The 24,653-nt window shown below is 30.9% G+C and overlaps 2 protein-coding genes across 4 annotated transcripts; both read right to left on the bottom strand.

The window, feature by feature from the left end:
* Positions 1 to 230: 230 nt before the first annotated feature.
* LOC139845213 (ATP-dependent DNA helicase Q-like 4A) lies at positions 231 to 7,822 on the bottom strand. 3 transcript variants are annotated; one of them, XM_071835458.1, is made up of 27 exons: positions 7,740 to 7,822; positions 7,291 to 7,359; positions 7,012 to 7,191; positions 6,747 to 6,804; positions 6,453 to 6,647; positions 6,186 to 6,338; positions 5,975 to 6,105; positions 5,423 to 5,798; positions 5,005 to 5,136; positions 4,832 to 4,918; positions 4,600 to 4,727; positions 4,388 to 4,508; positions 4,155 to 4,306; positions 3,944 to 4,079; positions 3,727 to 3,850; positions 3,569 to 3,639; positions 3,413 to 3,481; positions 3,050 to 3,148; positions 2,786 to 2,944; positions 2,620 to 2,700; positions 2,024 to 2,185; positions 1,740 to 1,795; positions 1,503 to 1,635; positions 1,238 to 1,332; positions 1,007 to 1,084; positions 695 to 770; positions 231 to 586 (listed from the first exon to the last, which is right to left on the bottom strand). In XM_071835458.1, exons 2-27 carry the CDS (start codon positions 7,293 to 7,295, stop codon positions 446 to 448), a joined length of 3,198 nt encoding a protein of 1,065 aa, XP_071691559.1. In that variant the 5' UTR covers positions 7,296 to 7,359; positions 7,740 to 7,822; the 3' UTR covers positions 231 to 445. The 3 variants fall into 3 exon arrangements, with proteins under 3 accessions (XP_071691559.1, XP_071691558.1, XP_071691560.1); XM_071835457.1 differs by having other exon boundaries at positions 231 to 770; XM_071835459.1 differs by lacking the exon at positions 695 to 770 and having other exon boundaries at positions 479 to 586.
* A 3,376-nt stretch (positions 7,823 to 11,198) lies between these two features.
* Positions 11,199 to 13,976, bottom strand: LOC139845212 (serine/threonine-protein kinase SAPK7-like). Its single transcript, XM_071835455.1, has 9 exons — positions 13,519 to 13,976; positions 13,330 to 13,404; positions 13,157 to 13,258; positions 13,009 to 13,062; positions 12,836 to 12,928; positions 12,666 to 12,758; positions 12,370 to 12,474; positions 12,183 to 12,281; positions 11,199 to 11,760 (listed from the first exon to the last, which is right to left on the bottom strand). The coding sequence occupies exons 1-9, from the start codon at positions 13,636 to 13,638 to the stop codon at positions 11,422 to 11,424; spliced, it is 1,080 nt and encodes a 359-aa protein (XP_071691556.1). The 5' UTR covers positions 13,639 to 13,976; the 3' UTR covers positions 11,199 to 11,421.
* Between the last annotated feature and the right edge of the window lie 10,677 nt (positions 13,977 to 24,653).

Here is a 24,653-nt window from a genome sequence, read left to right as displayed (position 1 = left end):
CATATTCATATCAAAATCTTACAACAAATAGTTAAGTTGCTAATCAAGTGCCGAACAAATACTAAAAATAAAAAGGAAGAAAAAACATCCCCACAAATTTAAAAAAGCAGCAGCAGCATGCTAAATGACTCAGAAAATTAACATAAACATCGTTAATTAACTAATTAACATAAGTGAGATAAAAACGTTAATAGTTATAGTTATATAAATAATAGTCTTTAAATAGACAATACAAGCAGCTAGAGAGCATATGTAACTTAAAGAGTAACATACATTGGTGCCACCAACAAAGATCAAGAGTTTCTTAATTACTTAGAAATAACTAGTAAAGAACAAATGTTCTGAATACTATCGCCTAATAGACTACACGCATTCCTTACGACGTTAACTTAGTATAATCAGGAACGTCTTAAAATAGAAACATCAGCACTTATTATCTATCATGCTACTGATCATCGTTGAGATCCAGATCATCATCATCATCATCATCGTCATCATCATTAAGATAATGAACAGCATCATGAGCAGTTGTAGTGTTTTTTACCTTGGACACCCAGTTCTTTGAACTATCATCACTTACAGCAAACTCAAATACATCCATTGGATTTTCAAATGATCTACTATTTACATCAGACGTTCTTATTGGATAATTGGTGCTTTCGTCATCACTATAATAGATGATATGTTCGTTTACATTGTAATTGTAGTATTCATTGAGGGTTGTCTCAATAGTTTCTAGTATTCTATCTCCATATTTGCTTATTTTTGCCCTGTATCAACCTTGTTAATTAGTACAAATACAAGCACAACCACAAACTAAACTAATTAAGAGCTGTCCAGTGGCAAATATTATGTTCAGTGGTTGACTTCAGTTATGACTTATGTTACGAGTCAAAGATGGCAATATGTAACACATATTTGACCAGTTACGCAACTTACCCAACCCGCCCATTTTACCACCTCTAGTACTCTTTTGTGGGACCAGGGGATAAGGAGGAGTGCTTACTTGCCAATGCCATTAACTTCAAGAAGCTCTTCTTTAGTTCTGGGGATCCTTTTGCTGATATGTTCCAGTGTGGCATTCCTAAATCATGAAAACAGCCTAAGGGGACAATTTCTACAACATAAACTACAAATCTATAGTACAATACCATACCATAAACAACGTATATATATCATAGATTGGGTCTCAAAACAAAAAGAAAAAAAGTTGCATCCTATGACTAAACGAACTCACCCAAAGATGTGGTATGCCATGACCCCTTCACCTGCTTCCTTAACAAGTTGTACCCTAAGCATCCGCAAAGCTGAGTATAATTTGGTATACAGATTCTACAAAAGAAAATTGATTATAGTTTAAAGTGTCACTGCCAATTCAATACATTTATTTAATAATCAGTCAATTCAAGTGATGTTCTATCTATCACGGGCCAGGGCTTAAAAAAAAACTAAATAGGTAACTCGGGTTGAAATGGAAATTTTAGTTAAAAATAGTAGCATACCAAGTCAACTTCCGGTTGAGTTTGCACGGGAGTATCGACTTGGGGAGGACATTTCTTTGATGATGTTAACGATACCTTAGCTGGGGTAGTACCATTTCTATAAGATGTAGATGCTTTAATGGCAGAAGGAAACCTACAATGAGCATAATACATGATACAATACATTTCAAAGTAAACGGATATCATAAACATGACAAAAGAAAATATGTGTGAATGAATTTGTAACTCTGGAAGTACCTTAAAACAATTGTCTGCCGATTTGCAAGTAAATCGTCGGCCTTCATTTCATTTACCTAAAGACAATAGAAGCAACAGTTAGGCATCACTGAAGAAGATAACAGATGTATTTATGCTGAGAAAATGAATTAATAAAGTGAAAAGAAAAAAAGGTTATGAATAAACAAGGCTAAAAAACTCGTTGTGGAGCCTTAATGTCAAAATCAAAAATGAAAGATTTTATATTTTGATCTTGTGAATGATGATCATAAGTATAAAACTTATAACTAGACTAGTATATAAACCTTCAGTATAGATGATACAGATCCATAGAAATCACTTCTCTTGATTTCTTCTAGGAGGATCTCCTCGACAACAAGATGGCGTAGTACACGTGATGCTTCTCCCTTGGCTAAACTTTTTCCAGCTCCATGCAAACTTAAGCTATTGTGTTCATATTTCTTCACCTACATGTTGATATTTGTCAATTGACTAAGTTGCAAATCACAACGATAAAAACTAGAGGAGACAAAATGGGTGGGTTGAGCCAGCAATTAACTTTGGGATAGATCAGGTGGGGTTGACCCAGTAAATTTCTAGTAAAAAAAAATTAACTTTGTTAATTGAAAACTAGTATGCAGGAAGTAATCATAATCCAACAATTTGAACAAGGTGCATTAGGAGTTTAAATATATGGTTTGGGAGTTTTGATCCATTTCAACCAATTCAACTTGTTCCCTTTTACGCGAGCTGTTTTAGTTCGCGTGTTTGACCCAAGATAGATAAAACATGACTCGCATCGGGTCATTCGTAAGTAAATAGGTAAGATTTGTATCATCCAAATATATGGATAAATCTGCCTTTTCTAATAAAAAACCATGAATGGTATCAGTGAGCTTACAGTTTGGCTCATTGAACCCCTGTAGACTTCCAAGATATGAGACGCTGAGAATTTCTGTTCGGCTGATTTCACTAATTCAACCTGCAAGTTAACAAACATTACTGAGCAAACAATCATATCCATTTAACAGAAAAAATAGAAAATTAAAATTCGGTATGATCATTACCAAATGCTTTGCTATCTCGGTAACATCCTTATCTACAAGGGTATGTGTACTTAAACAATTGTCACATGTTTTACTGCATCTGACAGGATCAAACTTCTCTCCAAAATGAACCAGTTGTAGATAACGCCGACAGTCAACATCATTCTCACAGTAACTGACCTGGGTTCATAGATTATGATATTAATGTTAGCCAACTAATTTCAGAATATTTATCAAAGTAGTGTTATCCTGCTAATAACATAATCATAATGTATATTATAGTACCATGCGCAAAAGGTTTGCAGTATTAGTTTCCAGTAACCTTCCAGGTACAAAAGAGCTTTGCTCCACGGATCCATGACTAAGCATATGTTTGACCCGAATCTATTGAAAAAGTGATGAGCTGGCATGAATAATGCATGTTATAACTTCATTAAAAATATCAACTTGTTATTGTGCTCTCTGATGAGCCAATGGGGCTTTGCCTCATTGGTCACCATGTTAACATGGTGTTCGAGGAGACCAGGGTTCGAGTCTCGGGGGGGGGGGGGGATTTTCGTGAATTAACTTCGTGTGCTAACCACTAACATTGCCTTTCAAAAAAAAAAAAAAAAAAAAAAAAAAAAATTGTGCTCTCTGATGACTTACATAATCACTATAACTATAATACAACACACAAGAAGCATGTTGCCCGTCTCTACCCGCACGGCCACATTCCTATCACACAATTTTTATAAAAACCAGATAAAGCAAAAAAGTAACTCCATTGTAATCAAGAAGTTGAAATATTATTGAATAAATTACCTGGTGGTACCCCTCAATGGATTTAGGAAGAGAATGATGAATGACAAAACGAACATCCGGTTTATTAATGCCTGAAACAGTCAAGTTTAAGCCATTGTCATTAATCATCCAATATCTAATCAAATAAGTGATTATAAGACACGGCCATATGTTCATACCCATCCCAAATGCCACAGTGGCACATATTATGTTAATCTCATCTTTACTCCACATCTTTTGAACCTTTGCACGTTCATCTGGGTCCATACTACCATGGTAAAATGCAGCTTTATGCCCAAATTCCTAAAATATACATCCACGCATAAGTAGATTATAATTTCAAATTTCAAAACATCAATGATCAAAAAGAAAGAAATTAGAACACACGAAAATAACCTGAAGCTTTTCAGCAACTTTTTCACAATCCTTCCTTGAAAGACAATAAATAATTCCACATTCATCAAAGTGATTATCTTTAATGAACTTGTCAATGTCCTCCATACATTTTTTTGTCTTGGGGATAACTGAAAACCTGCAACAGTAACAATAATAAGAGGTTAACACTTCACACATAAGACATACCATAGAATTTAGATTCGAAACATACCTTAAATTTGGGCGGTTAAAACTTTGGCGGAAAATAGTACAGTCAACAAGGCCAAGAGCCTGCACAACATCTTCTTTAACACTTGCTGTGGCAGTAGCAGTTAATGCTAACACAGGAATTTTTGGAAACTTCTGCTTAAGTATACCAAGACTCTGAACATAAAAAAAAAACACAAGTAAAAATAGAATAAACTTCGCATATAAGCAAATTTTAAATCATTAATAATACATTACCTGATAATCTGGCCTGAAATCATGTCCCCATTGGCTTACACAATGTGCTTCATCAATGACAATTCTATCTAGCAACTCTCGCGCATACAAGTTTTCCAATTGACGCAACAAAGCATCACTTCTGCAGCCACAAATCAAGATATTGTTTAAGTTAGTAATTATACATAATTAGTTCATATTTCTTAAATGCAAGCATCTTTAAAAGCACTCACTTTGCTACTTTTTCTGGGGTCACGTATAACAGCTTGAAACTACATTGCCCTGAACAAAGTTTTCTAAGAATCTCTTGTTGCTCATTCCACTCCATATTCGCACTTAGGTAAGCAGCAGGTATATTTGCCTATGTAGTATACAACAACAAAATTCGGCTTGTTTCACCAAACAGAACAAGATTGGGATGAATATAAATGTATTTATTTGAAAGAAGAAAAAAAAAATGGGTACCAGCAATAAATGCATTATTTGATCTTGAATAAGAGAAACAAGGGGTGAGATTACTAATGTCACACCTTGACTAATATAGGCAGGTAGCTGCAAGAACATTGTGCAAGACACAATTAAAAACATAACATTAAAAAAATACTTCAGTGATTGATGATTATAAACAAAAAATGTACCTGATATGTGAGGCTCTTACCACCCCCAGTTGGCATCAAGACAAAAACATCATTTCCACTCATTGTAGCGTTAATCACCTCCCTTTGGTTGGGACGAAAAGAATGATTCCCAAACACTTTCTTGTTATTAGTCTGAAAGCATCATTTGCACACATTATCACCACTAAATTCATCCATATGCAAAATTCAAATAACAACCATGCCACAAACTAGAAGAAGCAAAATGTGAGTCGGGTAACATGTCAAAATAGGTAACTTTGTTTGGCATTGAGTGCGATTGCCTTGACTCAGAGCATTTGTTGCCAAAAAGTTTTAATATTTTGCCAAAAAGTTTTAAACTTTTCTAATAAAAAAAATAAAAAATCAGATCGGCCCATTCATAAGTAGAGGGAATCAAAAGTGCCATTCTAACACAAACCTCCAGCTTTTTAGTCCATGGAAAATCTCTGCTGTTCCACTTCTTGTCATCTGAACCTTCAATATAATTAACTTCGACGTACTTTCGAACATACGGTTCCCTCTCCATAGGCGTTGAAAGATCTACAAAGTTACCCACTGAGGAACATGAAAATGATGATGTGTCCCATTTATTTTGGCCATCTGTCTTGTTTTTCATGTAAAATCGATCATCAAGTCTAACAGGATCAATCTTGGAGGAATATAATGAAGGAGTTCCATACTCAAAATCTTTAATGGCTGTATATGCAGAAAAGCATGATTTGCATCCTTCCTCATCTCTTAAAGTAGAACGAAGATATTGTTCAAGCTGTTTAATTTGCTTATTCAACTGCAGCCTATTATTAAACCATTTAAACATATAAAAATGTATTGCAGAAATAGAATATAAACAAGAAAAGCAAAACTCAATTCAGTCATCAGTATTCAATACATTGCATCCAAAATTCAACTATATTGGGGTATCTATATTAATGCTTTGGTATCCTCTCAACAACACAAAGAAGAAATATACCTATTTTGACGAAGATTTTCTATTTGATCAGTGTTCATTTCATCAACATTGTCAATGAGATCATTTGATATGGAAATGAGCATATCCTTCATGATTTGCAAATGGCTTGCAGCTTCCGGGCAAACTCCTAACTGAAACAATTTCAAAAGTTAGGCCTGGAATCTTCCATATGACATTTACTTTTATTTATATCATGTTTTACATTACATACCTTACAACCATGGCTACATTCGACACATAGTTCTGCAGGTAAACCTAACCCCTCACACGCTGTAATACTACTATTATTACTTGCTGCAGGGGTGAAGGGAGGAAACTTTGAAATTGATACACGTGGAGTCATTATTCCATTCACACCAGGATCCTGCAATTTGAAATTGATAGATACTGAGATAAAGACATAATTACACATGTAACTTAAAATATTGATCATCTGCATTCAGTCCAAATCTTATTAGTACCACAGTCCACAAGTTACCTTATTTATATAATTGGAATTTTGTTTTGAGCAATTAAGTTCTGATTTGTTAAATGCATCAGAGGAGCATTGTTGAGCAGCTCTTTTAACTTCTTCAAAGGAGCTTGAATCACAATCATTTGCTACAGGCTGCCTTTTACCAGGTTTTATATAACTTCTAGAAGACACCCTAAGGTTGGAAAGAGCTTGCCAAGCCTGTCAAAAGCAAATAATTTTCTTTAAAAAAAACACCATTTCCTAAGAACGTAGAACAATTAAATTTATACTATGGTATAGACTAAGTAATTATATTACCGTTTCAACTTGTAGGTCGTGTGCCTTAGTAACGTTCTGCACTTTACGAGACAATGATCTAGAACCAAAAAAATAAAAAAGTATATAACATATGTGTATAGTATTTCTTTAGCATAGACATATGATGATATGAGGTATATATAACAGTTAAGTGCTTCAAAAAGCTGATTACGTTGACATAATCTGAAGTCTTTAATTACATTACAGTAAGTACTACTACGCGACAAAATGAAAGTAAATCATGAGTTCATGACAGAGAAGATACCTTGCAGTTGCTGCCATTGTTTCGTTAGCACAATGTTTTTGTGGTGACAAGGAAAAAAGAAAGTTAGATTTTAATATTTCATCGCGCCTTGAAAGCTGATCATGTGATTTGGCATGTTGACACCAATTATTTCTCATTTGCTTGTCACTGCCACTTGAAACTCCATCACAGCTACTTGTACTAAAAGCCATTAAACATCAGTCCCAGGCAACAAAAATCCATTTTAATTTATCTTTATAAATTAAAATTAAAATAATAATTGAAGTTAACTTTTATTACCTCATATTTTTGCTCTCGGTCACTCATTAATATGATCATCTAGCAATTTATAACTTTCCTTCCTGCTTGCTGATAAAATCAAAAGACAATATGCATCATACTTTGAAAACTATAAAATTCAAAAGACAGCAAGCATACAAACATATACATGAATGCTAATTGATGAAATTAGGTTTTTTTTTTTTTTTTTTTTTTGCCTTCACATATTATTATTAATTATGAATGAAATTATTAATAATGAATGAAGTAACAAATAACGGGCTAGCAAAATCGGCGAGTTGACAATATTGGCCGGTATATGTAAACATATATATACGCCTAAAAAGATGTATCTATAGCAGCAGATAAACGTACTTAATTATCATCTGAAATTAAAAAAAAAAAAAAATGAAGCATATAACAATATACAAGTATAAAGATTTAAAATGGAAATGGATGTGATAAATTACGAATCGAAGTAGAAAATTAATCACGACGGCGACTGTGGCTTTTGAAATTGAAGAATTTGGTGCAGCGGTTGTGGCTGCTATTCCCGCTTATGTAAATTTTCAAACTGTTACTAAAATCTTTAATCTTTAAATTAAGAAAAGAAAAAAATATAAATTAAATTACAAATAAACAAATTTTGGGGGAAAAATATAATCGAAAGGAAAATGCTAAGTTGTCATTAAAAATTAAATTGATGAAAAAATATTGGTACATGAAGTAGTTATTTTTTAGATTGATTTTTATTAAATTAGTAGTATTTTTTGCATGTCTCAATCCTTTAATAACAACTTTTAACTTGTCATTAGCAAACGTTTAACTCATTGAACTTTTAAAACGATTACTCATCAAGTAAATATTCTCTAGCGCAACTCACACACTCACCAAACATCTTTCATAATATATGTAAATGACCATCACTTTACTTATAAATCATAAGCTCTATGAATGTAGTATGATATACTAGATGTTTGAGTTATGAAAATGTTAAATTGCTCGTTTCCTACATAAAGTACTAAATTATGAATTTTTTATCATTCGGTTAATGTTACCTTTGTAATCTTCATCTACCTCTTGCTATAGGTTTATTAATAAAAAAACTAGTTGTTCAAACAAAATATAAATAAATCTAACAAACTTATAATAAATATGTTAACGGAATCTAAATATCTAAATATAATCTCATAAGAAACTATTAGCCAACTCGAAAATTACACAAAATCACAACTAGTAAACCTAACCTCATGAAAAAATATATACAAAAAATCCAATAATTACATAGAACGTCATTATTCGTAAACTAAAACCAACTTACCAAACATGAGCCTACCTAATTGAAAAATACCAACCTAAAAACTTGATTTCATACTTAGCCAAAACCATTCTCGAAGTAATTGTGTCTAATCAAAGCTCTATGAAGATTAGATTGGATTGGATGTAACCATGTTTATGGTTATCATTTACTTTACGACCATAAAAAAATTGGAGAAATGATAGCTACAAAAGCATGTAGGCAACTTTCCTACATTACCTCTAAAAACGTGCACTTTTTTATGTTTTTCGAGTTTACTTTTTCAATTTTTCAACTATGTAAACACAAAATAAAAGAATCCATTCACAATAAACACGATTTCATAACATTTTATACGCTTGGAAGTTTATATCCTCACTATGCATGTAAACATGTACGCGTAATATAGCATACAATTTTAACTTCACCAAACCTATTATTTGTATACAAGACACCAATAATAAACTTAAAACTTTTAGTTACTAAGAGAAAATGAAAAAATAAAAAAAAATAAAAAATAAAAAAAAAGGTCAAAAACATCAAAAAGTGCACTTTTTTTTAGTACTACATGTAGGAAAGTTGGCTACATGCTTTTGTAGCTAACATTTCCCCAAAAAAAATAAGATAGAATTGAGAAGTTAGTTGTTAAGTTTGATGATCAAAAAATCTAGACGGACTCATAGGAGCCTCGCTTAAAAAAGTATTTAGACGACTAACAATCGGTTGCATATGCATAATGAATACATGACATACTTAATTCACTTAACATTTGTAGTTGTAATTACTAGGGTATTAGAGTTCAAATATGTGACCTTATGCTATTTTGGCATATATGCGGATAGAGAAATATTCATTTGAATCCTTAATTTTCCTTGAGATCTGTACAATCACATATGATTGAATATTACAATCACATGTGAATCACATGTGATTGTCTCGCATTTTTAATCGAGATTTATTCCCTGGGTTTCAAGTAAAATTAAGGATGTAAATGAATATTAACCTATGCGGATATGTCTATATGTATTACTACTATCAATTGAATTACACGTAATTAAATTGATAATTGTACATTATAATATTATATAATACATTAGTATGCATAGTTGTAAATACAAAAATGCAAAAGGGTATTGCATCCTTACATTATATAATACAAATTATTAATATCATATAGTTTAAACTAGATGTGGAGCCCTCGCTTCGCGCCGGGGGCTCCGTTTTGAATGCGAGTTAAAAAAAAAGTCTTGATCTATTTTGTAAAAAGGAATTTTTTTCGACATCTAACATTGAAGGGTTGTTCCTTTTGTGAAAGTTGCTTCTTTTAGCGTTCGGGTTTTATTTAAAAAAAAATTAGTAAAGTGGGGGTTCGATTTGTATTTTAATAAAAGTTAGGGGGTTAAGTTTGTGAAATTTAAAAAAAGTATACGTATAAAGTGGGAGTTCGATTTCTATTTTAATAAAAGTTAGGGGGTTAAGTTTGTGAAAATTGAGTATTAGTAAAAAAAAAAGTTAGTAAAGTGGGGGTTCGATTTGTATTTTAATAAAAGTTAGGGGGTTAAGTTTGTGAAATTTGGGAAAAAATATACGTATAAAGTGGGGGTGCGATTTGTATTTTAATAAGAGTGTAAAGTGGGGTGCGATTTGTATTTTAATAAAAGTTGGGGGGTTAAGTTTGTGAAAAGTGGAAAAAAGAATAGTAATATTCATTTGGCCTTTGCCTTTTAGATATAGGTATATAATTTAAATCACAAAACCTTAAATCCACAAATAAATCTTGATAGGTTCTTTCATATTAGATGAAAGTTAATTTGTTATAAAGTTTTTGTTTTCTCTAAAAACAATAATAATAATAAATAAATAAATAAATAAATAAATAAAAATACTACTACTAACTAGTGTAATTTGTTGGATATTTTTTTGTTCTTGCTCCGTTTTTGTATTTATTTTCTTTTGTGTTATTTTGTCCACGTTTATGCTCGGTTTTAGATAGTGTTTCGAGTTGGCTTGATTAACTTTGTAATCGGTCTTCGAGCCTTTTTGTGGTGGCCTTTTGTTATCTTATCTTTGTTTTGGAGATTGTTTTTATTAAGTTTTTGTTTTTTTCCAAAAGAAAAAATCAAAATAAAAATAAAAAACCTAGTGTAATTTGTTAAGCATTTATATCAAGAAAAAAACAAGAAAAAGTATGTCGACAGGAACATAATAAGTGCATGAATTGTGGCGAAGTGAAAGTGTGATGTTACGTAGCACCAAATCATCACATATTTGTAACTTGATTGATTAATTGATTAGATTAGATTAATGATGTCTTAATCATATTATATTACGGAGTACATTATATGTCTTGTATGTTATAAAACCTTATATAAATGAATGATTCTGACTGATTTTTATAAAAAGAATATGTAAATTTTATCAGTTAATATTTGAATTCGATCAAATTATATAGCAATAGAACTTTAGGAATCCTCACGAATGTTTAACAATCAACCCTTTTACGCCTAATTCACTTACATTAAAGAACAAATGCTCTCATTTCCATTACTTAATAACTCAAAATTGATTCACTTGTATAATAGCTACATAATATGTAACAAATCAAATATCAAAAACATAAAAAAAAAAAAAAAAAATCACCCAGTATATATTTTTTTTTTTTGAAAGGCAAATCACCCAGTATATATAAGTAATCAAAAAGAACCTGATTCCTGAACATGAAAAGTGATCCATACTTGAAACACAGACCTAATGTTCTCACACACCAATCACACCTATTTAACATAAATACCACACAAATTTACAATTTAACCTCCATTTTTACACAAATTTCTTAATTCATCAAAAAAAGGGTTTTAGATAGGACCAACTTCTCCACTTTCATGAGCTTCTTTAACTCTCTTATCATATTCATCTTCGTCTCCTGCTTCACCCTCAGCCTCTTTTTCAACATCATCATCATCATCATTTTCGTCATCCTCATCATCATCTCCCCACCCGTACCCACTAACCGTACGCGGAACAGGTGGTGGTATCTTTGCTTCATCCACAATCTTATTGATTTCCTCTACACTTTGTGCCGAAAATGTCGGGTTCTCCTTTTTGTAATACGCAGCCTGTGCTGCTTCGGTTAGTTCTCGAGGCAAGTTCTTCAGGAACCATGGATGGCTCTTTATTTCCTTTAGAGTGATTCTCTACAGCAAAAATAAACACAAATATTCATATTGTATCTATATGAATATAAATATAATAATTGTGCCGGGATGTGCATTCAGTTGTTCAAGTAATAACACGTGTTGGCGTGGTGCTCAAAAAAGATGTTACGACAATCAAATAAACAGTTGTTCACACATTCGGCAAAATCTGGTAATTCAAAAAAGCTGATGCGTAAAATAACAAAAACAACGTTCTTATAAAAAAGGGAAGATGAAATGAGAGTAACAGTTTAAATTAGTTTTGTTGCATGAAAACCTAATCATTTATCCCCTAATAATAACTGTCGGTAACTAAATTCGAATGTGTTTATCCAAACATTATGAACATGATTGTAAGTAGATAATCAATTCCTAAAAGCACATCCAAACTACAAAATCCACATCTTTGTTCTTATACTTACCCTGGCTGAATTGGCAACAAATATCCGAGAAAGAAGCTGTCTACAGTCTTCAGATATATGAACATAATCCGGGATTTTGTATTGAACAGACATTATTCGCTGAAAAAGATAAGGTGGGTCAAAGGTCAATGCAAGTGTTATTATGGCAAACGACATGTTACAATAGAGAAAGTAAAAAGTCACAAACTTGAATTGTCTTCCTAAAGTTTTTGGGATCTTCTTGGTCTTCAAAAGGATATGCTCCCACAAGCATCACGTAAAGCGTCACTCCACAAGACCACACGTCCGCCGTCTAAAAACAACAAAGCAAAATTCGCGAACCCCGCAAAATAGGGAATTCAAAGTTCTACTTATAATTGTAGAATAAAAGATGTATAGTCAACAATTATTTATTACTCACTTCCATAAGCAAACATCCAAATCATCATTGACATAAGTGTAATATATGATGAAATCAGAATATAAAGGTCAAAAAGGTTGTACCTTGCCATCATATTCTCTACGAGAAAGAACTTCGGGAGCAATATATGCAGGGGTGCCAACTGTGGATTTAGGTCTTGAATGCAACAGAGATGACTGTAAAATAAGTAACAAAGTTAACATCTTGAGTTATACCATTAACATAAAGTAAGCCATGATAACAAGTTAAACACCTTCGAGTAGCCAAAATCACAAATTTTCAGCCGTGGTGCAGGGCTCCCATCTAAAAGAGTGTTCTCGAGCTTCAAATCTCGATGACAAATTTGCTAAAAAAACATGAACCAAAATCAAATAAACACACGTATACCATATAGACATGTGAAAAAAACCATTGTATTATTTTTACCATAAAATGGCAGTAGTGAACTCCTGATACAAGCTGTTGAAAGAAGTACCTAGCCTGAAATATATTAACCAACAACATATCAATAACGAAAACGATTCAAATCAACCCTCAATAGCATATTTATTTTTCACATATAACACTTGCAAACCTCATCTTCACTAAATCTTCCAGCATTACAGATCCTCTCAAAAAGCTCACCTCCTGCAGCATACTCCATCACAATAGCAAGGTGGGTTGGAGTGAGTACCACCTGTAAAAACACCATTAATGATACGATTTATAGCATCAGAACAATCACACAAATCTTGATCTATCCCTTACCTCTTTAAACCGAATTATATTCGGATGTCGAAGTGATCTGTGATTAATAATTTCTCTAGCAACATTCGCATCAATCTACAACAAAAATACACATAAACTTATCTTAATTCATCATCTATAGAACTCAATTTCAGTAAAAACAAAATATAAATAGATGATCAATACTAGATCAAGCATATAAATACATACCTTATGCCCTCTTTCAATATATTTCATAGCAACAAGTTCTTTAGTAACTTTGTTTCTCATCAATCTAGCAACACCAAAATTACCAGATCCTATATCCTTCACAAGTTCGTATTTCTCCATTATTTAATTTTAATTTACAAATCCTTTACTAAGTCTAATTTAACGCAAACCGAAATCGTAAACCCTAAAAGAAATAAAAATAGGGATTTTATTTGTGATCAAAATTAGGAAAGTAGGGTTTAGGGGATCGGGAATTGAAGTGAAATTAGAGAGTTTGAGGGATTCAATTTGTTCTGTTACGTAGCAAAAAGCGAAAACCCTAATTTTTGGTAGATGGAAAGTAATTTAAATGGGGAATTGGAATCAGAAGTAAAATTGAAATTGAAATTAGGATTTTGAGTGTGAATAAAAGGGTGTAAAGATGGGAATTTGGTGAAAAAGACGTAAGATTGCTGTGGATTTAAGAGAAGTATAGTGAGAGAACATGCAAGCAAACTGCGAATAATGGAGTCTGTTTATGAGATTTGTTGCTGCGATATTTTTATATGTTATTATATGTGAGGAATAAAGAGAGGATCTCAAACTTTGTAATAGGTGTGTTCATAAAACCGTCAAACCGCGAAAACCGGCCGGACCGGATCGATTTATTGGTTTGGTCCAGTTTTCGATATTAGCGGTCCGGTCGTCGGTTTTAAGATCTCCAAACCGCGAAACTCGGTCCGGTTTGCGGTTTCATTAGGCCATCGGCCGGTTAAACCGGACCGGACCGGACTAACCAATACGATGAATGTAGAGTTCTCGATTTACGATTTCAATAGCTATACAGTGGTTTGTTTTACAACAAGTACGAAGTATGACAACAATCCCTAACATATGTATATATATATATATATATATATATATATATATATATATATATATATATATATATATATATATATATATATATATATATATATATATATATATATATATGCTAAGGTCTTCTTGTTTACTGTCTTACTCTTAAGATTCTCCATTTAAATAACTTGTTTTTACCGATGTTATGTGCCAGTGTTTACCTTCCTTATGTTATAGGTGTAACAACTTCAAAAATGGTTTTGCTTGAAACTTGTATCCTGTTGACAATACATTTGCTCCCTTACTGCGACGCTATGGAATTTGATGTTGCAATCTTATTAATGTGAAATAACAATAGTATCTCAATCACAAAAAATGTCCAGGACTTTGAGGGTTACTCCTTTATCAAACTTATTTAATTTATTTAATATTATTGTTTTAATTAAATAAAAGAAAGATAAAAGAACTCAAAACCGTAAAACCGGTCAAACCGGATCGGATCAAACCGGACCAAACCGGCCAGTTAGACAACTTTCTTGGTCTAGTCTGGTTTCATATATGTTGAAACCGTCTATGCCGGTTTGGTTTGAGATTTAGTCAAAACCGGACCAAACCGGACCGTGAACACCCCTACTTTGTAATGAATACGGAGTTTTTTTTTTTTTTTTTTTTTTTTTGTAAATATTACTCGTATTAGTTAAGTTAACTAGTTAAAGTCCGGCAATTTTACGAGATTTTTTTGAAGGTGAAATCATTTATTAATACCATCTATCTATATCTATATCTATAGTTTCTATTAAAATCGATGTCATTATTAGGCTAATTCCTTTATTAAAAAAATTAAAAGGAAAAAGAAAAAAAATCTAAACCCTTAAGATGATGTCATTAATCTAATTAATGACTAATTAAATTAAATCTACTTATTTATTTATTTCACGTTTTTCGGGAAAAAAATCACTCTCATTGATTATTAATTATTATTATATTATTATTCAATTTCAGATATGAGTTCTCTTTACGAGATTAATTACGTTATATATGTATGCGAAATACACGTTTCAATAAAAGGTTCTGTGATGACCCGTCCAAATCTACTTGGACGAATACATCATTCATTGATTTCATAGTGAGGTTTTCACCTCTATATGATATGTTTTGTAAACATTGCATTCTTTTGAAAAGGCACACCATAAATGAATATATAAATACAAGGTTTTCGACGTCTGATGATTTATGTGTATAGATAATTACCGTACATAATAGTTTACAATACTACATCCGTTGACAATGCAGTCAAAATAAGATACATGGTGATGATTTTGTGAATGCAAAGTTTTCTTGAATAAAGCATGTATGACTCCATGCACATAGCTTGTATAACGTATAAGCAAACAGCGAAAGACTTCTATTAACCTGAGAATAAACATGCTTAAAAGTGTCAACACAAAGGTTGGTGAGTTCATAGTTTTAATGTTGCGCATAATCTGTATATAAAGGTAGATCACAAGATTTCAGTTGTTTCATCCAGAAACGTTTATCAAAATATTCTACGAAATTGAGCACCCTGGTAACTAAACTTAACGTATATGTACCCCTGTTTTAACATACATGCAACCAACATGTACAATACACGCAAACCAACGTGTACTAAACTCAAATAGCATACGTCTGCTTTATAGTTCAGGCTAGGGTCTCTATATCTGGAATGGACGGGGATGTCAAGCCCTATGGATCCATATACAACTATTCGCGCCCACCAGTTCTTATAACCGGCAGCTACTAGTTACCAAAGCTAAGGGATTTTCGGTTTAAACTCAGTGTAGAATTAAGTATGTACTTGTATCCATTGCGTTTAAAATAAATTGCATGTATTCTCATCCCAAAAATATAGATTTCAAAAGCAATTAAAAAGGGAGCATATGAAACTCACCTTAGCAGCACATAAGGTCATTCACCGAAATGTGACCGAAACTCGGAATGCAAAATAACCGTAGATCTCAACCTAGAGAACATATGTTGGTCAATACATGTCTAACAAGCTAGGTCGGGTCATAGTGTATCACAATCCTAATGCTCGAGACCGACATGCAAAAGTTAGCAAAAGTCATCTTAAAAGTCAACCTGACCCAATATGATCTTTAAATCTATACATGTTTATTATATTAGCATAGTATAAGTCTTGATAATTTGAACGAATTTATAGTTTATCAAACTCAAAATATTATTTATTTCAGGAGCTATATTATATTTGAATTATCATGGTAATCGAACATGATTTATTATTTCACATAATTTTCCAATACTTGTAAAATCAGATTATAGTGTCTATAAAACTTTAAAACATGATAAGACAGTCAACTTTGACAATTGTTCAACAAAACGAGACGTGCCTTATATAGAAATTCATTTACTCGATTAGTAATATTTGAAAATTCAATTTATCAATCTTATAAACAAGTTGTTTAAAAATCAGTTGCAGATTCAAAAGCAATTTCAATTAATATTAATCATAATTCAGTTGACCATATCTTTTAATCCGTTTATCGAAATCACGCGATTTCTAAATGAAAAGTTAATAATTTTTCGCCAGCTTTTCAAAAACATGAATATCATATACTTTATATCAGTAGCATATGTATCAAATTCGTGATTCATCATAAACTATCTAACGACAAAATTAAAGCATACAAGCATGCATAAACATATATACTCGAGCACTAGATGTGAAAACCCGTCCTAAACCATCCGGACAAAGTCCATATCGATTATAAACGATTCACAACAGTTGATTACATCGTGAGGTATTTGACCTCTATATGATACATTTTACAAACATTGCATTCGTTTTTGAAAAGACAATCTTTCATTACAACAAAAGTTGACGGCATGCATACCATTTTATAATATATCTAACTATAACTGATTTAATAATAATCTTGATGATCTCAACGACTCGAATGCAACGTCTTTTGAAATATGTCATGAATGATTCCAAATAATATCTTTAAAATGAGCAATTTTACAGCGGAAGACTTCTTTCGTACCTGAGAATAAACATGCTTTAAAGTGTCAACCAAAAGGTTGGTGAGTTCATTAGTTTAACATAAATAACCATTATCATCATTTTAATAGACCACAAGATTTCCATATACAGTTCTCATAAATATACGTCTCATGCATAGAGACAAAATATCATTCATATGGATTGAACACCTGGTAACCGACATTCACAATATACATATAAGAATATCCCCATCATTCCGGGATCCTCCTTCGGACATGATATAAATTTCGAAGTACTAAAGCATCCGGTACTTTGGATGGGGCTTGTTGGGCCCGATAGATCTATCTTTAGAGTTCGCGTCAATTAGGGTGTCTGTTCCCTAATTCTTAGATTACCAGACTATATAAAAAGGGGCATGTTCGATTTCGATAATTCAACCATAGAATGTAGTTTCACGTACTTGTGTCTATTTCGTAAAACAGTTATAAAATAGCGCATGTATTCTCAGTCCCAAAAATATATATTGCAAAAGCATTTAAAAAGGGATTAATGAAACTCACGCATATAAATATTGTAGAACAGTTAACAAAGCATTTGCATGTATTCTCAGCCCAAAAAGGTAAAGAGTAAAAAGGGTAAATGAAACTCACCTAATGTATTTTGTAGTAAAAATACATACGACGACATTGAACAAGTATAGGGTTGGCCTCGGATTCACGAACCTAAATCATTTATATATTCATTAATACATATAATCGTATTCGAATGAATATATATATATAAATTTATTAATTACATTATTTTTATATTAATAATATATATTTTTAATTTGTATGTTCATTCAAGTGGTTAATATTTTCATAGTTATATTAATATTTTGATATACGTACTTGTTTGATATTATAATTAAAAATCGATAATTTGTTGTTGTAAGTTTTTATATAAATAATTTTAGTAGGTTTTATATATTTATAGTTATGTGAAGTTTTAATATAAGTGTAGTATATATAATAAATATATTTTATGTACAAAATATTTATTTGCTTAAAAGTGATAGTTTTTGAGATTAATAAAGATAATATTAATAATCATATTATATAATATTAATACTTATATTGATAATAATATTATTAGTAGTAACAATAATAATAATTATTATAATTGTAACTAGGGTTATGTTAACGATAATAATAGTTGGTAACTACTACTTATGTTAACAGTAGTAACAATAATAAGTAATATTCATAATGCTTAATAATAATAATTCAGATACTTAATAATAATAATAATAATATATTAATCATAATAATGATAACCAATACTTATTTTAACATTAATACTAATAATAATTATAATACATGTGATAATAATAATAACTATAAGTCTATAACTAATGATAATAATACAAATAACAATAATAAAAATAATAATTAATAATAATAATAGTAGTTCAAATAATAAAATGATACTTTACTTAAATAATATAATGATAATAATAACCATGTCAATACTAATAATAATAGCTTTAATACTTAATGATAATAATAATCATAACAATAATGATACTATTAATAGTAGTAATAATAATAGTTATATTAGTAATATTTATTTATATGATAACAATTTTAATTACTAATACTAGTATTAACAATAACAATAACATAACAATAATAATAATAATAATAATAAAAATAGATACAACCTTTGAAGTCACATTTTAAAAAGATATGCCACTGCCGGGTCTCGAACCCGAGACCTCTCGCTCGTTACACACTCCCTTAATCCATTGGGCTGTTGCCCATTTCCTGGTTTATAACCCCAGTTTAAATCATATAACCCGTAATATTTTTTCCTCCATTGCTTCATCTTCTCAACTCAGACACCATCGACCCAAGCTCGAATTAACAACAACAACATTATATATTGGCTTTGAGACTGTCATACGAATTGTAGTCAAGCTAAATGGGTCTTTAAATTACTTGAAAACAAAAAAAATAAAAAAAAACTGCCACAGCAGCGTCGGTGTTTAACAAAAATTTTTTTTAACTTTTTGATTTTAAGAACATTTTAGTAAATGTTTTCTACATGAAAATGGTTGTAAATCAAACGTATAAACTCTATGTATCTTCAATTGGATCCAATATATTGAATTGAACTCGAATTTTGCTGAAGAACTCGACTGTTGACTTTTTCAAGATAACTTTGACTCTAAAATTCGTCTTTAATTCTTTAAATTAAAATCTAAAAACTTACAGGAAGATTAACGACCTGAATTGGATGCTTTCTACACTTTTAGATTTTTAAAATCCATTCGAAATCGACATTTGATGTTCTTGGTCAAGAACAGAGACTTTTATGCATTTAATAGAAATAAACTTTGATTTTCTGTTTAAATTCGATTTTACACAAACTGTTAAGGATAAATATAAATTGTAATGGGTAATGTAAAGTTGACTGGTATTCCTTAATAACTGTAACTGATTGAGTTTTATAGCAAAAGGGTTCAACCATTTACGCAGGTAACAGAAATAATTAAATAAATAAATAAATTGATAAAGACATGGAACTGAATTTTTACTTTGTGAATGGCTAAGAATCAAATGGTACTGCTTTTTGTTTGTATACTAGATTTTTAGAGACAGGATCAATTTACCTACAGGTTTATTTGATATAGAATCTTAATTAATTTTGTGAGTTTATAAAATTTATAATTTATATATTTATAATTATATTAATAATAAAATAATATTCATTTTATATATTGTATTGTATATATATCAGTGTATATAAATCTGATTTTATATACTTGTATATATTTCTGCATTTATATAATTATATATATATATATATATATATATATATATATATATATATATATATATATATATATATATATATATATATATATATATTTATAAATTTTGATTTATCTTATTAATTAATAATTATAACTATAATAATACTTTTAATGTTATAATTACTAATAATAATACCTCATAATATAATATAGTAATAGTAATATAGATGATAATAATATCATAATAAATTATTTCTCACACTTCATAACTATATCTATAATAATATCCCTAATACTGATTTGAATATTAATATCAATTTTTATAGTGATAAGAGTAATAATATTGATATAACAACTTTATTTTTAACTTGTAATATATTAATATTACATATTGTTTATGTAATTTTATAATTTATATAATGTAACAACTTATATTGAGTAGTAATTTCTTATATATATATATCACAATATGCAATTAACAATTATTGCTAGAAATCACATATATACATATAGATTCATAATAATATCTTGTATACATTTATATATAAATACTTAATTGTTTATTATTTTATACGTTTAAATCCAATTAATTAAAGTTTATTTTATTAACTCAAAATATTATATATACACTTTTATATTTATATGCATTTATTTACATACCTACCTATACACAATGGTTCGTGAATCGTTGGGAATAGTCGAAAGGTAACTGTATACAGGAAAACAAATTCAAAATTGTTGAGACTTATCTAACAGACTTTGCTTATCGTGTCGGAAACATATAAAGATTAAGTTTAAATTTGGTCGGAAATTCTCGGGTCATCACACTGGACATGGATACACTATTAATATATAAAAGATAAGATATGAATGCTCACGTATCAATATTGTGATTCAATATTGCAGGAAAGTACGTAGATGCAACGGAGATGATAAACACTAGGTTTGACTTGCGAACAATACCCAGGAACATTACCCATAACCTCCATAGCTATAACTCATAGTTTCCTTAGCTCTATCCCGCTCGCAAAATCCGTTTTGAAAACATGCGAGCAGAACCTCGTCGTAGTATTTTATGTATAAATAATAATAATACTAATACTACTAATAATAATAATATTAATAATAATATTAATCTTAATAATAATAATAATAATAATAATAATAATAATAATAATAATAATAATAATAATAATAATAATATATAAATATATATCGAGAGAGTAGAGTGAAAGAAGACAAAATGAATGCACAAAACTGAAACATTTTTGCTCGATTTATAGATGTTGCCAGCATTCAGTAGTCATGCGATCGCATGACTTTATAGTTCATTCCCCATGCGATCGCATGGGGAGTCCTGACAGCTCACATTCGTTTAACGTTTTGCTTGTCGACATAATTAAATAAATATAAATATAATATATTTAATTTATATAATTAATTATATATTATATTAAATTCACGTGCATAGTTGACTTGTAATTTTAATTCCGATGACTAGTACGTTGTCACTCGACTTATGTCCCGGTTCCGGTTTCTCGAACGCATTTTCGTACGCTTAGAAAACTAGCACTTTACGTTTTGCGACGTGTACCTTTATTAATAATTAGACTTAAATTATCCATAAATTATATTACTTGAAATATAACTTGATCGCTCGAGTGCTTTAGTCATTTGCTTCTATATATCGACGTCTCGTTATTTACTAATATATATATAAAAGTATTATTTTAAATCAAATCGTTTTAAGATTAAGTTAATATTTTATTTTATCACCTTGTAAAATATATATATACATTTTCATTTTGAAATAGTGTTTTAATGTAGCAAAGTTTTTTTGCTGTAGCAAATAGTGATTTGCGAAAACACTGTAGCTTTTTGGGTACTGTAGCAATTCGAAAATACTGTAGCAAATTAGTGTTTTACTTGTTCATCTTAAACGTTTTAGTTCACTTATCTAAATATAAATTGAATTAACAAACGAATGTTACTAACGTTTACTAAATAACTTGAAATATATATATATATATATATATATATATATATATATATATATATATATATATATATATATATATATATATATGTATATATGTATACATCTTTATTTAATATACATAAATTAGTTTTTATATACATATTGCAAGTTATTTATAATTAATTTTAATAATTAATATTCCAACTTTTTGTTTATATATATATATATATATATATATATATATATATATATATATATATATATCTATTTACAAATAGATGTTCGTGATTCGTCGGTCAATAGTCAAAGGTTAACTGAATATATAACATTAGTTCAAAAATTTTGAGAATCAATATTACAGACTTTGCTTATCGTGTCGGAAACATTAAATCATTTAAAGATAAAGTTTAAATTTGGTCAGAAATTTCTGGGTTGTCACAGGTTCTAATGTAGAATTTTATGACAAGAAAAATAGTAATTGTGATGAAAATTGGAATATGATGGTGAGAGGATAAATGTAGTTCATTTATTCCGATCAAGTTAGTACATCAATGTGTTTGTAAAAACAACGAGAAGTTTCTTAGTCGCAATCCGTCGGGTCATTAGACTAAATGACTTTAGCTTTTAAATTCACTTAATACCTAAAATATATCATTAAACTGTTTCATTTAAACAAAATCGTGATCTCACGGGTCATTTCACTAGTATTATAGTATATTTGTTATTTTGCTTTGAATTTGGTTATCTGTAACAACCAAAACCAAACCACGTTCGAACCTGCTTAAAGTATCACAAAAAAAAAAAAATTTATTTTGTTGCACAGCTATTGGCGCGGCGCGCCAACCTTCTGCGCGGCGCGCAAAAAGGCATGGACAGGCTGCTGTCCCAAAAAGTCAAAAACATAAAAATGTTCGACCACTTCCCGACGTATTTAGACAAAACGCTTTTCACAACATATTCATATATGAAAAACTAACACGTTCCATTCATAAAATAAGTTTTACGAGACCGGGCCCACATCGGCCGTTTTACGACTTTCGTACGAAAATACAAGTTTTCAACCACATGATTTGTAATACAAAATAAAGGCCGAGCATGGCGATTGGGGATACGCTACCCAATCCTAATCGAATCCAAAAGCATGCCTTTAAAGCAACTACGCAAGTTCACTAGTCCCCGCGCTTACCCGAGCCACCGCATCCATGCAAATCTATAAAAAAAGTCAACAATGAGAGGGTAAGCTAAAGCTTAGTGAGTGAGAATATACTACATACATATATATGCATAAAATGGACACGCCACACAAATAACCAAATACCGCATACCGGAGCATCCAAGCATAAAGGCAAGCTAGTCTAAGCATACCGTAAGATCACTAAGCAACGAGCTAAAGATACATCAACAAAATATAAGTTCACCAACAACGATATGAACCATGCCAATAAGCTACACCAGAGGGTTAGCTACATCACGACAATACAACATTATACGTATACAATATATACATATATATATTTCGAATAACATAATTTGCTTACGCTTACAACACAATAACCACGGTTAACCTAATCTTCGCAAGGGAATGACTTCGCGAAACAAGTCATCGATGTTCATAACAACCGTTAGCTTCCAAACACGGCTATGGCATGCTAACCCCCGAGGTGTTCCAAAAACGGCTATGGCATCACCCCCGAGTGTTCCAAAAACGGCTATGGCATCACTTGATCAATGTGTGAGTAAAACACGGCTATTACTCACAATCATGTGCACAAACACGGCTATGTGCAACAATTAATACGGGAAACAACGTGGGAGTAAAACACGGCTATTACTCACCACCATATGCACAAACACGGCTATGTGCATAATTATCAATTGGACAAAACGGCTATGTCCCACAACTATGGTTACAAAAACGGCTATGTGACACCATTACTACGGGCAACTAAATCATATGCATACATACATAGATATTCCACTCACAATATTAACCCTTCGCCATTGGGGTTATATAATCCACATCACACGCCCATGTGATAACGTACACACAAAGTGTGCACCTCGCCAAGGTAGTCAACCAAAACGCATAACCGTGCCAATTGGACCTATACACAAGTCCAACAATTTCACCTATATGAGAAGTGAGCTCTATAACCGAGAACCCCTTCACCCGACCTGCACCCATCCTACACATACATATGCATATAGGATATTAACACTCACCTTGTCGCCTTGAAGAATGCCACCGAATAATCCGCAATCGCCGATGGAATGTACCTATTCCATTTATCACATAACAAGTAACACAATTAGGGTGGATATACAAATCAACCCAAATTGACTACTAGTGCAATTTCGACCCAAATGCACTTCCAAGCACAAATCGCGCCCAAACTAATCAATAATCACTAACACAAGTGAGAATGGTCCTAATACGCCAATTAAACCCAATCATAAGTGTTAAATACCTATCTTGCCCAAAATGACACTTAAAACCCTAATTTGACCCATAAGAA

The sequence above is a fragment of the Rutidosis leptorrhynchoides genome, chromosome 4 (assembly GCF_046630445.1).
Source record: "Rutidosis leptorrhynchoides isolate AG116_Rl617_1_P2 chromosome 4, CSIRO_AGI_Rlap_v1, whole genome shotgun sequence".
NCBI classification, from domain to species: Eukaryota; Viridiplantae; Streptophyta; class Magnoliopsida; order Asterales; family Asteraceae; genus Rutidosis; species Rutidosis leptorrhynchoides.
Note: the sequence above shows the minus strand (reverse complement) of the source record. Positions and strands in the feature narration are given on the sequence as shown.

Coding starts and splice junctions, on each gene's coding strand:
- LOC139845213 (XM_071835457.1), bottom strand. Junction 4,307..4,387: donor ATTTCAGGCCAGATTATCAG/GTAATGTATTAT, acceptor TTTTATGTTCAG/AGTCTTGGTATACTTAAGCA. Junction 3,482..3,568: donor CCATTGAGGGGTACCACCAG/GTAATTTATTCA, acceptor ATTGTGTGATAG/GAATGTGGCCGTGCGGGTAG.
- LOC139845212 (XM_071835455.1), bottom strand. CDS start 13,638: ATGGAGAAATACGAACTTGTGAAGGATATAGGATCTGGTAATTTTGGT. Junction 13,405..13,518: donor ATATTGAAAGAGGGCATAAG/GTATGTATTTAT, acceptor TTTTTGTTGTAG/ATTGATGCGAATGTTGCTAG. Junction 12,759..12,835: donor GTGATTTTGGCTACTCGAAG/GTGTTTAACTTG, acceptor CTTATTTTACAG/TCATCTCTGTTGCATTCAAG.